Source organism: Thermobia domestica, chromosome 13 (assembly GCF_964235325.1).
Source record: "Thermobia domestica chromosome 13, izTheDome1.hap1.1, whole genome shotgun sequence".
NCBI classification, from domain to species: domain Eukaryota; kingdom Metazoa; phylum Arthropoda; class Insecta; order Zygentoma; family Lepismatidae; genus Thermobia; species Thermobia domestica.
Genome location: NC_137466.1, coordinates 153,687,588 through 153,705,207, shown reverse-complemented (window position 1 = coordinate 153,705,207; position 17,620 = coordinate 153,687,588). Strand labels below are relative to the sequence as shown.

General features: G+C 36.5%; 1 protein-coding gene across 1 annotated transcript in view; it reads right to left on the bottom strand.

Annotated features, from left to right (window-relative positions):
- Positions 1–17,620, bottom strand: part of CROT (Carnitine O-octanoyltransferase) — a 72,136-nt gene that overhangs the window by 41,880 nt on the left and 12,636 nt on the right. Inside the window, exon 2 of the mRNA XM_081736693.1 lies at positions 208–468. Within this exon, the coding sequence (XP_081592819.1) occupies positions 208–468 (261 nt within the window). The remainder of the gene's footprint in view (positions 1–207; positions 469–17,620) is intronic.

Here is a 17,620-nt window from a genome sequence, read left to right as displayed (position 1 = left end):
GCTGCTTGTTTCCTTTTAATTTTGATATAGCACAATAACATCGACAAGCACTAACATTATACCCTTCAGACTACACATATTGAAGTGAAATATACAAAACCCCGACTATTTCATTAAAACAATAAAAAAAAAGTACGTATCGTTAATAATACTGTATCATTTATAATTGTTGATCTATTATTTACTATTTAGAATAATATATCTTACCCAATTTCTTTCAGTCTTTGCCTTCTGGACAAGTTTCGCGTGGAGATCCTTCCCCACGCCTTTCTCGAACTTCATGGCAATTTCTTTGGTTCTAGCATACTCCTGATCAGTTAAATGTGGTTTCACCGATTGCAGGTATTTCTCGATGGTCTTCTCTAAAGCTGGCAAGGGCAAACTGGGAAGGCTATCGTCATATTGAAATGTCTTTTCAGTCTGTGATACAAATGTATCAAATCTATTGGGCTTCGCTGATGACGTCATCTGAAAGACAGACAGACACATTGTTACAGTTAAATCTGACTACTATCCATTTCATAAAGATAGGCCCCTGACTTGGCGGTGCTGCCGTGACGTCCAGTCAAAACTTATATTACATTGTCGTACCTCGTTGGAATTGTTGGAATGTTGTCTTTTCAATACTTAAGACATACAAATTTTCTTTGTACTGTGTAGTGAGAAAAAAATAGAAATTAATGAAAAAGTGCGTATTTTTTCGTACTTTTTTGGTAAATCAATGTTTATAGGACTATATCTCGGAAAGGAGATAACATGAAATAATTTCCTGTGCACCATATGTAGATGCATATGTTACCTGTAAGTTCTGAAAATTTCATCACTCAACACGTAGTAATTTTCTTGTTATTCAGTAAAAAGTGAGACATCATTATCTCTGAATTGCTGCGGTGTATTAACAATCTTAAAAAACTTTTAGAAAGATCTTAAAGTAGCTTTTTCAACCAAACTGTTTTGACTTGTTTTAAAAGATAAATAATCACAAATATGACATTATAATTTTCTCAGCTTTGCGCCCTTCGCTATCGCAGTTTATACGGAGTGCTACGTTGCCACATTTTCCTGGCGCGTATACACTCTCAGACGGACGGGTATTTAAACTTGTCACGCACACTGTCCGGCACTTTTTAGAGATATTTTTAAAATTTTATCTCCACAGATTTTAAACCAATTTCTTAGAAATTAACAGGATATACAGAAAATGTGCCAAATGTTCAAAATTAGAAAAGCGAACTCTTATTTTGTTTGGATTTGCATGTGATGGTCTTCGAAAATTTGTTGCTTTTTATCAGTTTTTCACTTACTGCACGCAGTACAAAATACACTTGCACAGAAACAAATACAAGCATAAACTTTATTATATGATACAACCTTAGTTGATATGTAATGTTGAGTTTACACTTCACAGAAAATCTGTTCCACCACTTGACAGACATACTAATAGCTCTTGCGTAGTTGATTTGTAAAACCGCGTAAAGCTGGCTTCCGTACAAGGCTTATGTGAATAATTAGTGTAAAAATTTCCTTGTTTTTAATTAAAGTAACACGCTTTCATTTAGAAAACAAAGATTTTTGTTTTAGTATTTTTTTCTTTTTCTCAATCTGCTGTTTTGCGTATTGATTCATAACTTTTACTACTATTCCTGGGAGAAGCTCATGTAGTTTGGATTCCACGTTAATCAGTAGGTCGACGTCTCATATAGCCTTACTGCTGAACAAGACGTTCAACTCAAAATCAATTCAACTTTTTTTTTTTACTATAAAACTTCATCGGTAAAAACAGCTGAAACACTTTATATGCGGAATACTCTGTAGATAGCCCAGCATTTTGATCAATTTCCGGGATACCACTAAACAGGGGTATGCATTTACTTGAATTTTATCGCTCCAAGCTACATCAGAATCTGTCTTTGAATAGGAACGACACTTTTTTTCTCTCTTTCCCGGCGCAGCCTCAGGTTAACTTGAAACAGAGTTACTATCTTGTTCACTCCCGAATACGCCACTGAGCACAGAATAATCAATGTCATTACTATTCATTACTAACTCATAACCGTCTGAGTCGGAGTCATTCATCAGTTCTGCAATTTCATTATCCCTAAAAATTTTGTCTCTTTTTTTTTTGTAATACCACCGCTCGTAAAGGAATATCCATATATATATATATATATATATATATATATATATATATATATATATATATATATATATATATAATCAAAAGCCACGACATATACTAAGGAAAATATAAATGCCCATTCGTCCGTCTCATTGCAATGAACCCATATGGTGTGAGTGCATGTCTAAGTTTTTGACGCCTACGAACCGAAGGGAAGTGTTGAAGACGTAATCAGTGCAACGTGATTAGACCCAAATACAGCCCTCGTCACCTACTCATTGCTTTGTTTTTTTTTTTTTTTTTTTTTCGTTGAAAGAAAACAAAGGACCCATTCTGTGTTATTGTACATTCGGCAGGGGAATTGATCGCAGAACTTAGGTGAACACGTGATTGCCAAGGATACATTTCTTTTTAACCTTTAACATGTTCGTAACCTGGAAAGTGTGTATACTGATACAGGATCTTGAGGTAGAAATGGAGCCATTGTTAATAAGTATACAGGAAGATAACAGGAGCAGCGATGAGTCAACAAACCCATTACGAAAGTGAATGAAGTAAATAGATGAGTTTTCGGATGTTTTACTTCAACGTTTTATTTCGATTAAATTGAGATGTGTAATGCATTATTATTATTTTTATGATGTTGTGAAAGGTTATAATAAATACTTTTTCCTATTACATTCTTATGAAGTAAGCTTCGCGCTACAAACTTCCTGAACGCGACAACACTGCACGACAGCGTTGCCGCACTTCCACTTACTGTATGCTGTTTCTTCATATAAGCGCGGGGAATTTAAAGATTGGGCTGCAACATGGCTCACCGCTTAACGCAGAGAACATGTTGAAGTAAAAAAATTTTTTTAAAAAGTAAATACTCTACCAACTAAACCTTTTTATGTTAATAGTTTCAAATATTTGGAACACTAGACTTCCAAATTTTCGAACAGTGTTTTGTACGTTTCTCTAACTACCATGGTAAAGGAGATCAGAGCGTCGTACATTTGTTTTAATTACACAAAAAGTATCAAGTGATGAAAATTGAACTTTTCTCAACTTACAGTTAATGGATGCATCTACATATTGTGCACAGGAAATTATTTCACGTGATCTCTTTTCTGAGATATAGTCCTCTAAACATTGATCTACCAAAAAAGTATGAAAAAATACGCACTTTTTCATTAATTTTTATTTTTTTCTCACTACATAGTACAGAGAAAATTTTTATGTCTTAAGTATTGAAAAGACAACATTTCAGCAATTCCAACGAGGTACGACAATGCAATATAAGTTTTGACTGAACGTCACGGCAGCACCACGAAGTCAGGGGCCTATCTTTATGAAATGGATAGTAAGTTACCCATCGTTGAAAACTGTAAGCCAAGATGCGAACTGAACAACTTACAGAATATAGGTGTTCCTTACAACAAAAACTAATGTATGATTATAATTATACACTGTGTTATAATGTAGTAAGTAAGAGCTACTTATTATCACCAAATGACCCAAACGCACTAAAGTAATTACAGAGAAACAACGTATGACATGTCTTTCATTTTAAAGGTGACAATGCAGAATCTTTATTTTGTTCTTTGAATTAGGTCGATTCATTTTAAATTCATTAATGATGTATTTTGAATTACGAATCCAACTTTTGGGTACTGGATATTCCAATGTATCCAAGTTATACGATTGGGAGAGGGGACGGTTGCTCAGTGGTGCAGCGCTCATCTCTAACGCGAGAGGTCCCTGATTCGATCCCAGGTAATGTGAGTTTGTGGTAGATAATATCGTGTCCGTGGGTAAACTCAAGAGTTTTTCAGTTTCCTCTTGTATTCTCATTTCAGCCATTTTCATTAATCACCCGTCTCCTTCAGCCTACAGCACATAATTATAGGACATATTTTGTATCACATCCTACATTTATGACCCAAGGCTACGAGAAACAGTAATAATGAGATGGAAGATAATGTTGCAATGAAGAAAATAGGAAGAAACGGAAGAACCCCGAGAAAACCCATGCATACGATGCTTGTTCACCACAAAGATCTGGGATCGAACCAGCGATACCACGCACAGAGCTGTGCGTTCTACTTCCGAGCCACCGCGGTCCATTCGTGGAACGAAAATCAAGAATTTTTTTTTTTTTAATTATATGATTGAGTAAATAGTAGCAATCAATATATTTGTTTTATCTGCGTTTGTTTTCTATTTTTTTTTTATTTCTTCCTACTTTCGATTCTTTCGTGCTTGCTTAATTTCTTTACTTCTCACTTCGTTAACTAAAATTTTATACACCTAAATTTCATAGACTCCAGATTAATCAAAGCGCTATTCAAAAAGGAAGTGTATGTACGTCATATCTCAATTATCCTTCAGTTAATATCTACAAGAAATAAAACTACTTAAGATAACAAAATGAACTTTGTAACATCGTGATTAAAGCTTACGTGTTTGCAGAATAATTTCAAAAATATACAGAATTTGTAACGGAATTTTACTAACTTATATCTGAAGTGACAACATAAAATAAATAAGTACATATTCATTAGCTATAATCTGAAATCATTACCTGCAGAACGATGAAAGGCTAGATAGACGGCTAATATATCGCTATATACATAATGTATTAGTAACTGTATTTGCAATGTAGGCAGAAGATTTGCAAAAATTTATGTGATGCTGAATTCAATTCTCTTCGTACAACGTAACACTATCTCACGGTACTAGATTGCGAGACACGTACTGCATGACATTTCATGGAATAATGTAGACACAAATCACTGTTTTCAATTATTCACTCTCATTACTGGATATTTGTGGAATGTATATGCGTTGGCCGTGGTAGAAAAATCAAACAAAGAATGCATATCGTACACCAATTAGCGCGTTGAGTTATAAAAAGACCATGATATAGCAAGAATACAGCAAGAATGACAAAGATATGTAGATAACGATATTATCATTTAATTTTAAAAGATATTTTTTTAAATACACAATTTTCCCTTACTTGTCATTTTCTATTATATGTCATTAAGATTGTATTATCTTACAACATTCTATCAGTCTTTATTATGACATCATACAGTAGAATAATTGAACATCAGAATGATAGCAAAGAAGATTATTACCTTCGAACTGGTCTATTATTAACAATAATAAATTAAAAATATCCCTTAATTAATACTATTTTAACCTATACTAAATCACAGCTTAACAACCAGTTTCATCAATCAGGAAAATAACGGCATGGTGGTATAGCTGTAATCTCTGTTGAGAGAAGTGTCTGGCTCGATTCAATTTATATATTTATTTATATACAGGGTGTTTCAAAACAACACCGACAACGTTTGGGAGGTGATTCCAGACATCAAAATAAGACAAAAAATAAAGATCAACCTGGATGCATAAATGCTTCCTTTCGGAGTCATAGGCTGTCGAAAACATGAAAAAATGAACTTTAAAGGTCCAAAGCTTCAAAACTATGGGACCTACCGTAATCAGATCAAGATTTTACTTAGGAACTAATGAGTGCGCTATCTAAAAATACAGGTTTCAGAATCCTACGGTACTTCCGTAACAATTTTTATAGAGGCAGTTTGGCTACGGGCATATACGGGCATCAACTACCTCAATAAAAATTGTGAAAGTACCACAGGATTCTGAAACAAGGATATTTGGATAGGGCACATACTAGTTCCAAAGTGAAGTCTTGACCCGCCTAAGGTAGGTCCCATAGTATTGGAGCTATGAACCTTTATTTTTTTTCTTTTTCATGTTTTCGGCAGCCTATAACTCCGAAAGGAAGCTTTTGTGCACCCAGGTTGGTCTATACTTTTTGTCTTATCTTGGTGTCAGGAATCACCTCCCAAACGTTGTCGGTGTTGTTTTAAAATACCCTGTATTTTTGGTATTATTGATATCTTGGGTCTTAGGCCATCACGTAAGGGGGGTGATATCCTTCGACAAGCCCACTATCTGGGAAATGGGGAAGGACGAAAGGACGTGGCCTAGGACCTGTATGTTAGATGCCATTTCACCATTTGCCTGGTATTAATGAGAAAAACACAGGAAAAACTTCATTCAGAACGGCTGGTTTGTAAAGGTTGTTACACCTATTCGACCAAGTGTCCTCACCGGGAATCGAACGCGGGACCGCTAGGACCAAAGATGAGAGCGTTAGCGACTACGCTACGAGATGCCACTGATTTGATTCAAGCCATATGAATTTGCAGTGAAGAACATTATGTCCCTGGGCTTTATTATCTCTTCCTCCTCTTTTTACTTCAACAATTATTCTTTTTTTTTCTTATTTTTTTCATTCATTTAGAGACCCACGACTATGCAGCGAGGCTAAAGAAAATGGTGATGAGATGGATAAGAATGGCTCAATGACGAAAGTGGGAGGAAACAAGAGAACCTCGAGGAAACTCACATATACACGGTGTATGTCTGCTTGGCGGGAGCTAGGATTGAACCAGGAACACTACACGCCACACGTGAGTGCTCTACCACTGAGCTATCGTGGCCCCTAACAATTTTTCTTACATCATTCACTTGCGCATTTCGTCCTTCCGTAGCCTACTTCCCACAGCTGAGGGAGTTTACAAAAAAAAAAAAAAAAAAATCTATTGTAACGATATAAAACGCACATTGATATGGCTACGCTACTATAATTTAATTAACATCCGTTACAAAAGAATCTTAACTCAATATACGGCTCAACATGACATGGACTCGTTGTTAGTTTAATTGGAGTGTAAATTTTCTTATCAGCACTGAGTCAGTGTACGGTAAAAACTGCAGTTTAAAGTGAACCCGAATATTTGCAATAGTATTTTATATGGAAATGCATAAATTAATAAGACTTATTTTTCTCAAAATAGAACACTATTACGTCTTTATTTTGATATATATTTTTATATAATTTTCAAAGCATGTTATGTATAAAGATAGGAAGTCTTACAGAATGATTCGTCAACATCCGCCCATCCGTCAACAATACCAGTGCAAAACTGTGTAAGAGAATAAAGAATGCATTTTGATACGGATTTAGCGACTCAAGAATAGGTCGCACCCAAGGAGTATTTAGGAAAAATAAAAGTCGATCTTGTGGGGTCCTTGAACAAAGAATTAAGAAAAAGAATTATAAAATGTTTTGTGTGGTGTATTGTATTCTACGGAACAGAAACATGAACTTTACTCAAGAACGATGAAAAAAAAAAAACTGCTGGCTTTCGAAATATGGGTGTAGAGAAGAATGGAGGGAATTAGCTGGGCCTTTATAAGAAACTCACATATGAACCAACAAGGGGAAGAAATGAACAGCGGAGAGTGCAACTGAAAAGGAAATTCGGCAGGAATGTTACTTCTCGCCAATTATTAATATATATAAATAGTGAAGAAGGGCCTGCATAATGAAGATAATATTTTGGTAGCAGGAAGAATGATTAAGTGCATACGGTTTGCAGATGATATGGTGCTTCTTGCGTAATCTGAAAATAAAATTAGGAAGATGTTTTAGACAACTTGAGGAAAACATGCGAATATGAGATGAAACTAAACGTTAGACAAAAGTAATAATGACTGGAACGAAGCGGTCTTTATTAAATATAGAAGCAAGAGGGGAGAAAGTAGAATAGGTGACAAGTTTTCGACACCTGGGTAGTATTATTAGTGATATTAAGTGCCAACGTAAAATAAACGCAAGAATAGATATGGCGAAAAACCATTTAGAAAAAAAATTTAGATTGTGGGCCCTTGAATACAGAGTTAAGATAGACTCAAAATATTTTGTGTAAAATATTGTACTTTGCAGAAACATGTAAGATTATGTCAGAAAGATGAAAAATGGCTTTTCAAATGTGGATGTGAAGAAGAATGAAAGAAATTAGCTTGGCCGCACGAAACGAATGAGGGAGAGTTAAAAATAGAAGAAAAATAACAATTTTAGATGTAATTAAAAAGAAGAAAAGAAACTGATTGGAATATTGGCTGAAAACGAGCTGTCCATAAGGGGAGTGCTAGAAGGTTATGTGGCAGGAAAAAGAGGAAGGGGAAAAAGAAGCTACAATTGATAGATGGCATTAAAACAGAATTCCTATAAGAAGGCGAAGAGGTTAGCAGAAGACAGTGATGCATGGGAGTTTTCAGTTTGCAGTAAGTGACCTGTCAATAATGACAGAATACCTATGGTCATAATGATAATTCCTCTGTTGAGACTCAAAGAACTAAATTTACCACTTCTTGTTTCAATATTGAATCTCCATAGCTTGGAAGTTAATCGTAGGTCACGATGTGAAACAAATATGTTTTGTTTATTTTACGTTATATACGCTCGACAATATACAGATCTCTGATATCTCAGGATTCTCAATTATGGTAAATGTAACTCAGATCTACTTTATAAATTATAGAGCTATCTTACAATGGATCCGGCACTGCAAAGAAACCCTAAACTTTAAATGACTATGCGAACAATGCATAGTCATATAAGCCATACGTTTAATTAAGACTCAATACGAAAATAATAATAGCCTCTGTAAAGAATATATTTTTTTTTTTAACACTATACGAGTCAAGAATGCGTTATATTCGAATACTGTTAATTGATGTGTGACATTAAATATCTGTGTAATGAAGTAATAATTAATCAGTTCGTTCCTATCTCTAACTCTTAATCTATCTTTTCATTTTAGCTATTCGATTTCTAGTTTCCCATACATCCTTATGAAGCATATAAGAAAAGAACTGGAAAACTTAACACTGATCTATTGTTTCAGAGGATCCACTTAGCTACGTTAGGAAACTGAGTTAGACATGATGTTCTAGAGTAGTGATAAACAAGAGCAATACAGTGGACGGTTCGTACTTTTAGGTTTTGAAGTAATCTCCATCAGCATTCAACACTTTTTCCCAACATGTTCCTGCAGCCGCACAATACCTTGGTGATAAAAAACGGCAGTCGTGGATGCAAACAAGTCCGTGAGTGCATTCCGCAAAGGATCCCCCACGGAGGTGGTTGTCGAGGGAACAAAGAGGTGGTAATACGTTAGTGCAAGGTCTGGTGAATATGGTGCATGACAGTGTCTCCCAGCCAAGTTGCTGAAAGGTCTCCCGGTCTCTTTGCCACATGTGGCTTAGAATTGTCATGCAGGAACAGCACACCCTTGAGATTCACCAATGCCAGTTCCTTCTGTCGCAACGCACGGGTACCCTCTGCAACTGCTAAAAGTAGATATCAACAATGATAATCTGACAAGGTGGAAAGAGCTCGTAATGCACCACTTGACGAGGGAGTATAACCTTTCGTGGGTGCAGAGGTAGTCTTGAGGTGTGAGGAACAGGATACGTGGCGACAACCAATATATAGTGCGCTTGGGAGTGTCACAGAGAAGGTGTGTTGGGTGCCAAGTGAGCAGGAACAAACAGGATGTCACTCACTGTTCTTTGTTGGCTACCGACAATATATGGGGTACCCACTTGTTTAACTTGACGACTTCCCTATCCCGTGCGGTCTGACTGTTTCAGCGGAAACATGGACCCTTTCTGCAAGATCATCACACATTAGACCACTGTCCTCCTCTATGGCTGCTTTCAAGGTCTCGACATCCAACACATTTGATCGTCCACTGCGAGGTTCATCCGAAAAGCTCGCATCTCCAGAACGGAATTTCTGGAACCAACAACGTCTGGGGACGCGTTCGTTCACGGCATTCTCCCCAAATGTCTGGCATATGCGGTGACTTGATGCAGCAGCAGGCAGGCCCACTTTAAAGTAAGTATAAAGAACACAGGTGAACATGCTATTTCAATATCTACATGTCTCTTCGTCACTCGGTGCTGTATGTGAGCAGTGTGCCTGTATTACTGAAGGTCGACTAATTCCCAATCACTTGGCAGGCACGTACGCCATTTCATTTCTTCTCTAGGAGCGCATGAATAATAGAATGTCAAAAACGGCAAGAACTTTTTTTCTCTTGGTTACCTTGTACTTTGAAGCAAAATATTCGCACAGACAGTTTTAAAAGTTTCCCTGGCTCTACAATCAACGAAAGGTCATGGCTGACTAACGGTTTTAGTTGGTGATACTCCCATCGCCATTACTTCTGGCTCTCTAGATCGAAATTTGCTACCTCATAATTCAAGTAGCTTTACAATTGCCTTACGGTATTGGGTCAACATCAAAAAATCTACGTCCCACCAGAAAGTGAACCTGGGACAAGGCAGACGAATCAAAAAAATTAAATGAAATCTTTCAGTTTTACGTCCGTTATGCAGGCCAGGCTAAAGGAGACGGCAATGATAAGAAATGAATGAAATGGTGGAATGGATAAAGTGGGATGAAACAGGAAAACCCCGTGAAACCCCACGCACACGGTGTTTATCTACTAGAAAGTCCAATTGGCGCGAGCTAGGATCGAACCAAGGACACCACTACGAGGTGAACGCTCTACCACTGGACCATCGCGGCCCCGGCAGTCTAATCATTATGTTACTCGAGAGCAATTCTATATATACCACATTGCCCCCCCCCCCTTCACAGGCACATATAAATTTTCGGAAAGCTATACACTAAGGGTTAAAATCGCCCTTAAATGAAAGTCGTAACTGTTTAGGATTAAGTTGTTTTTTTTTTTTTTTTTTTTTTTTTTTAGTTTGCCCACCAACAAACTCAAGAGTACACAAATATTAATGCTTCAATTTAATTATGGTTATGGCCCTTGGGCCTCATTCCGTATCAGCCTTCGCTAAAATTGCAAAACCTGCCCAAATAACTATTACATCTGCTACGCGATGAAAAACTAATACGCACATTTTGCGTTGCGTTGACGCGAACTGTTACAAAATGAAGCCTCTTCTCCTAATAATAAAATGCAAAGCACGTTCATGTTCAGCATTATCATTCTTCATTTTCAAAGACTAATTGGACGATTGATTACGAATATACACTAAATTAATCCTTACACGTGTATAAGTAATACTACACTCCTTATCCATGGGAAAGTCCTCTTAATACTGTTATTTTCTTAGCACCAGAGGAAAATAACTTAGTGAGAGAACGACCAAATAATGTCGTGCATCTTAATTAGTAACTATTTGCTGTTAAGGCAACCATGTCATTTTACCTTACTAAGGTCACTCTCTTATTAGGAAAGGGTTAACATTATTTTCGTCAACGTGAAATGTGCTTGACAACAATAACGTGCAAAGATACACGAAATTCTTAATTTAAAACAACACAAAATGGATGTTGTTCTTATATTCAACTCACCCTAATTCTCGGAAATTAGTTCAAGTTCTTAGAACGAAACTGAACTTACACTATTGTCGATTTCCTTTTTATAGCAAACAGCGTTATGCTAGAAGACCATGAGAGTAATGAAGTGAGGAATAAAAACCAAAAGCCTCTAATCTATTGAACACACTAAGATCACACAGTGAAATCAGGCGGTCTATTATATTTACCTTTCACCACATTTCAACAAACCTGAGAATAGAACGATTATGCCTTTTGTTCAAAATACAAACTAAACAATTGAATATCACAATGACACTCCGGAAATCTTCGCACGCATATACTACTAACCATTCTGTAGTGTCATTGCCTACTGTTATTCATTCCATTCAATTCAAATGAGAGCAAGATATCTTATCTATAAACTTGTTCCAACCCATAAACCTCAAAGGAAATGAGAATTACATGAATGTGTACGACAGGTCTCTGAAGATCCTTTAATTATTTTTGTCTTCAGACTTAAGTTACATGATTATTCTATTTTTAATACCATATAATTCATTGAAACGTTTCAAAATGTAGTGTAGCAAGCAGTGGCGGATAGTGCTTTGAATTTTAGGTGGTGCACAATAGATGACCTCTCCTTTTCCATTATTATTATTATTATAAATAGTATAATAATAGTATAATAATAATAATAATAATAATAATAATAATAATAATAATAATAATAATAGCAGTGGCGTATTCACGATTTTGTTTCGGAGGGGCTTTGCTAATTCTTGGGGGGCTTTGCCTGAAAATGTAAAAATTCTGCAAGATATTTCATATACTTTACTATAGCAAGTAAGATTTCGGGTTAAGCCCCCCTAAATACGCCACTGATAGTTATAAATGATAGCGATTTCTTTATGGCATGCTTCGAGCATGCAATGAAGAAGCTCATTTTGTATGATTTTTGATGTACTCTTGAAAATTATTGCGCTTTGTGAATGACTGTCAAGTTCTGCACTGAAATTAATTAATCTACGAAAAACGCCTCGATTTGAAGACGAGTCTGTTTTTCATCATGTCCTCTTAAAGTCAATTCAAAGGTGCCACGAAACCAAAAGCAATTCATGATTATATTGAGCACGTACCTGTTTTGCGTCACCTTTTGATTGTGATTCTCAATGGACCGCCTATAATCAGCATTTAGTTGCGCAGCAATATTCACGTTTCGCAATACAGTGAGATTAGAACGTGTCTTATATGTCCTGATGATTTTTTTTTTTTTTTTTTTTGTCGTGCAGATGCTGGATATGCGCACTTTTTTTTTTTTTTTTTTTTTTTTTTTTTACTCCATGCATCTTCCTCCGCCCCGAACAACAAACAAGGAAAACAAAACAAAGCATTTTTAATTTCACATTCACATAACCACTTATGCTATTCGTACAAGTTGAGATTAAACTTCCTTGTAAATGTTCGTTTCTGACTCTTACTTGCGTTGTATTGAGAGTCAGAATCGGTCTTCCGATGTCTTTCACAAGTAGGTTTGCTTCTGAAGTTCTTTTCGAAAACGGCTAATTCAACAGAGAAGTTGCAGAATTCACTGCTACTGCATTGCTAGTTCACGTATATCAGGGACAGACACGTAATTATGCAATTACAGCAACAATATTCCAATGAACAACAAAGGCCGGCGCGCACACACACACACACAACAAAGTTCGCTACCCGCTTTAAAATCTCACCCCTTCTCCAGTTAACGCCCTTTTTCTAAAAACTGCCCTCCAATTTTCTCATTCACCCATGCACACATGAAAAGGAAAACATTGTATCTATGCTCCCAAATTTCTACTTATTCAGATACGAGTCTATTAAATATCGACACCCTCAATTTGTCTTCACTCTTCACGGGGTCGCATTTACTGTCTTCATAGCTGCCTTGACGTTACTTGGTTGACAGAACCAATAGTTATGACCACTTGGCAATCTCGCTTTTAGGCAAGGCGCAAGTTTCTCTCTCTCTCTCTCTCTGTAGCAACTTGGTTACGGTACGCAACATTGTCACAAAGGAACAGACTATTCCCCTTCAGGCGAGAACCGTGTCAACCAATACTGCAGGGGGAGGGATGGTGGTGAAATTCCAGTTCCAAAGCGTTATGGTTTGGAATGGCTATTTTTGTTTGGTAGATTTGTTTGCAAAAGATGTGCAAGCATAAGGATCCTTATGAGGCAGTGCATGGCGTGATAACCTCCTCTTACTGCGCAACCCCCGCAATCGCCCAGAAGCTGTTAAAGCTGGGGAGTTTGGCAAACTATCAAGCAGAAAGCAACTAGCCAGCCCCGTTTCAAACGCACTTGTTTAAGAAAAGATGATGTTGACAATAAAATGAAAAGTGATTTAGCACAAATAAAAAATGAAAATATTGGAAGGAGGTACATGCAAACATTAAGAGAAACCGCCACTGGTAGCAAGTGAGTGAGTAAAAGTACCTAGGTATATCATAGGCCCTCTCCGCCGATCTACTGAATTGCGAGCATGCCTTTGATGCACGGGGTTCCGGGTTCGATTTCCAGTAGGAGAGACTTAAAATCTGAAAGCATCATCGTGGTTTTGTCTCCACCTTAAACTGTAGGACTACGTCTTATATACCCACGATGCTGAAAAGGAGACACTTAACTTCTAATAAACAAACAAAATCCATCATAGGCTTGACGTCAGGAGTCTCTGTGTCGGTTAGAAATCAAACTACATCGGAGGGCAGGTGGCTCAGTGGTAGAGTGCTTGTGCGTGAGGTCTCTGGTTCGATTCCCTGCCGAGTAAGTTTGTGAAGAAACAACATCGTGCTCGTGGGTTTCCTCGCGGTATTCCCGTTTCCCTCCACTTTATCATTCCACCAATTCTTCCATTATCATTCACTTGCTTTAATCATCATCTCCCTTCGCCTCACAAGCATAATCATGGAAGGTTAAACTCAAAGATTTCATTTCATTTTCATTTTCTCACACTACATCGTTCCAAGTCAAAACAGGGTTCCTACTGATCTGGAGAAATCTGTTTTCCTGACCTTTGGCAGGAAATTCCCTGGCTTTCATGACAGGTGTCAGATGATGTTGACATATAAATAAGTTGAGCTAGAAAAACAAATGACTGAATAAAGTAACGTTTATTTTAAAATAATACTCGTGTGACAGTTTCGCCAACTAACTGAACATACTGGCTTCATCAGATACTGTCACACAGTTATTATTTTAAAATAAACGTTGCTTTGTTTTTCTAGTTTAAGTTATCTTGATAGCAAAGCTAAAATTAACCAGTTAGTTATATTAATAACGAATATATAACAGTGAATGTTTATATATGAGAATATTTACTTTACAGAGACAAATAATAATCAATTGCTCATACGTACATTTCATAAAAATCTGAACGTCCCATACTACGTTGGCTAAGCTGCAATTGGTATACAAGTAATGTTAGAAAAAATATATATTTTTATAAAATTTCCCTGACTTTCCCTGATTTCCAGCCTTTCTTCCTGAGCTTCCCTGACCTGCGCCATTTTCCCTAAGGAACGATAGAAACTCTCAGAAGCGACATTTTAAGCTTAAGATTATGAACTGCTCCTCATTAAAATTACACAAACCAGAATGGCTTGCCTACTACGTAAGAAGAACTAGGGGCTTGAGGGAAGATAATGATAATCGACATTTTTCAACTGTTAAGTAAATTGGAAAAGAAAACCCGATCCATTGTTGCCACATACCAAGCAAGCTTCTCCCGTCATATGGAGGTACATTTTTGAACAATCTACATACTGTTCTGTGATCCGATCCCAACCCATTCCACTTAATAATTCGATTTCGATGGAGGTAGGGCTTACCAGTACTACTTATCCGAGCCGCTCAATTAATTAAAGCCTTAAGGTTGGTTTAAAGGGACAAGTTTTGCCGATAGATGGTACTACAGTCTTCGTATCTCTCCCATGTATTTTTTACCTTTCAGGAAAATTGACTATCTCTCATACAAATTTCAACCTACAGACTTCAAATGTTTAGAAAAGGAACTTCATAATCTATCGAAGGCAATAATCCGTGCCGATTTTTTATTTAGAATTTTCTTCATTGTTGAAATAATTTGATTGTTGAAAAAGATATCCAAACTTTTAACAGTGGAACTATTTCAACAATGAAGAAAATTCTAAATAAAAAATCGACACGGATTGTTCCCTTTAATAGGTTATGAAGTTCCTTCTCTAAAAAAAAATTAAGTCTCTAGGTTGAAATTTATGAGAGAAATTGTAAATCTTCGTGAATGCTAAAATATACATGGGAGAGATACGAAGACCGTAGTGACATCTATCGGAAAAACTTGTTCCTTTACACTAACCTTAAGTTACAAGTAGTACATCTATCACTAGCATCTCAGTCAGAAGATTAAAAAAAGAAAAAAAGAAAAAAATACAACCGTTCCAGAAAAATAAAGAAACTACCAATTGTTACTGACAACGAACTACATAATCTTAGTGCCACAAAAATTACTTTCTAGCAGGGTGGAAAAAAATCATGATTTTTTTTTAAAAAAAATCATTTTTGTTGATTTTTTTATTTAAATCGATTTTTTTGATTTAAATCAAATCTTTCTCCTCGTATAGTACAAGTCGCGAACTGAAGAAAAAGCATTAGGAATTAGTATTAAATGCTAATTATGCCATTTAAGTGAAAATATTGGGGTTCAATTTTGAATTATCGCCAATCGTTAACCTACATCAATCCCAAGCAATATTTCTTAACCCTTTTAAATTATGGATCTTTTTAAAGGTAAATTATAGACTTTCAGTCAAGCAGCTACAGCATCATCCCTATTTATCCTAGGATCATGGTACATACATCATTCTCTTGAGAATAGAACAGCTTTTGAAGCGGTAACATTCACATTTCCCTATCATGTCCCTGAAGCGGGAAATTTTAAGAGTAATCGGCATTTCTTTTACTTTTTGAATTCTGATCCCCTCCGGATTCCCCTGTGTTGACGCACAGATCTCAAAATCAACTGGGAAATACTAAGGGGGTGTACTAAATGTGTGTACAAAATTTCAAGCTTCTATCTGGAGTAATAAGGGAGAGAAAATTATTTAACAGTAAGCTAAGAACATTCCCACAATGCCCCAGATGACCCGGATGTAATATAAAAATTTTCTCAGACATCCTTATTTATCCTAGGATCATGATTTGTACATTATTCTCTTCAGAATAAAACAAATTTTCAACGGTACCCTTCAAATGTTTCCATCACGTATTTGGGGCGGGTAAATCACGAAAAAAGGAATTTTCTGTTAAAAATATCTTTTTTATTTTATTTATTTATTTATTATTATTTTGTTACCTCTGTGGACTCCTTCGTCTGTTTTAAGGCAGAGATCTGAAACAAATCTGAAAAATACTGACGGGTACACTGAGTAAATGTGCAAAATTTCAATTTTGTAGGTGCAAAAGTATTCTAAGCCCGTGAAAAATAATATTCCCCAAATACCCCAGATTCCTGTATAAAACAGAATCTCAGGTAACAGTTTCCCGAGACATCCCTATTTATCCTAGGAGCATAGTACGTACATCATTTTCTTCAGAATAGAACAGCCTTCGGTACAGAACCGGTACCATTCAAATGTCTCCATCTGAGGCGGGAAAATCACGAAAAAAGCTATTTTTGTTAAAAACATCCTTTTTAAAAACATGTTTGCCCCTCTGGACCCCGCTGTTTCCACGCAGAGATCTGAAAACATCTTAAAATTATTAAGGAATGCACTGAACGAGTGTGCAAAATTTCAGTCTTCTGAATGCAAAATGTAACCTGCCAAAAAATAATAATAATATGCATAACAAATTTATGACATCATCACACACTATGCCTCCACGTAGAAAGGCGTGAAAGCATATGTAACGTGTTCTAAAATGCTTCTAGTCTTGAAGAAAACGAAGTAAAAAACCTTATTGGTACTTTTTTAATCGAATAATGAAGATTCTACCTTATCACCTAAAAATTAGGGATGGCCACAAAGTTCCGGTTCCGGACCTGGATCCGAAAACCCGGTTCCAGAACCGGATCTTAGGAACCGGTTCCAGATCTGGATCTGAAAACCCGGTTCCAGAACCGGATCTTAGGAACCGGTTCCAGATCTGGATCTGAAAACTCGGTTCCAGAACCGGATCTTAAGAACCGGTTCCAGACCTGGATCCGAAAGCCCCCAAAGATCCGTAAATGAGGCATAAAGATCACCTTC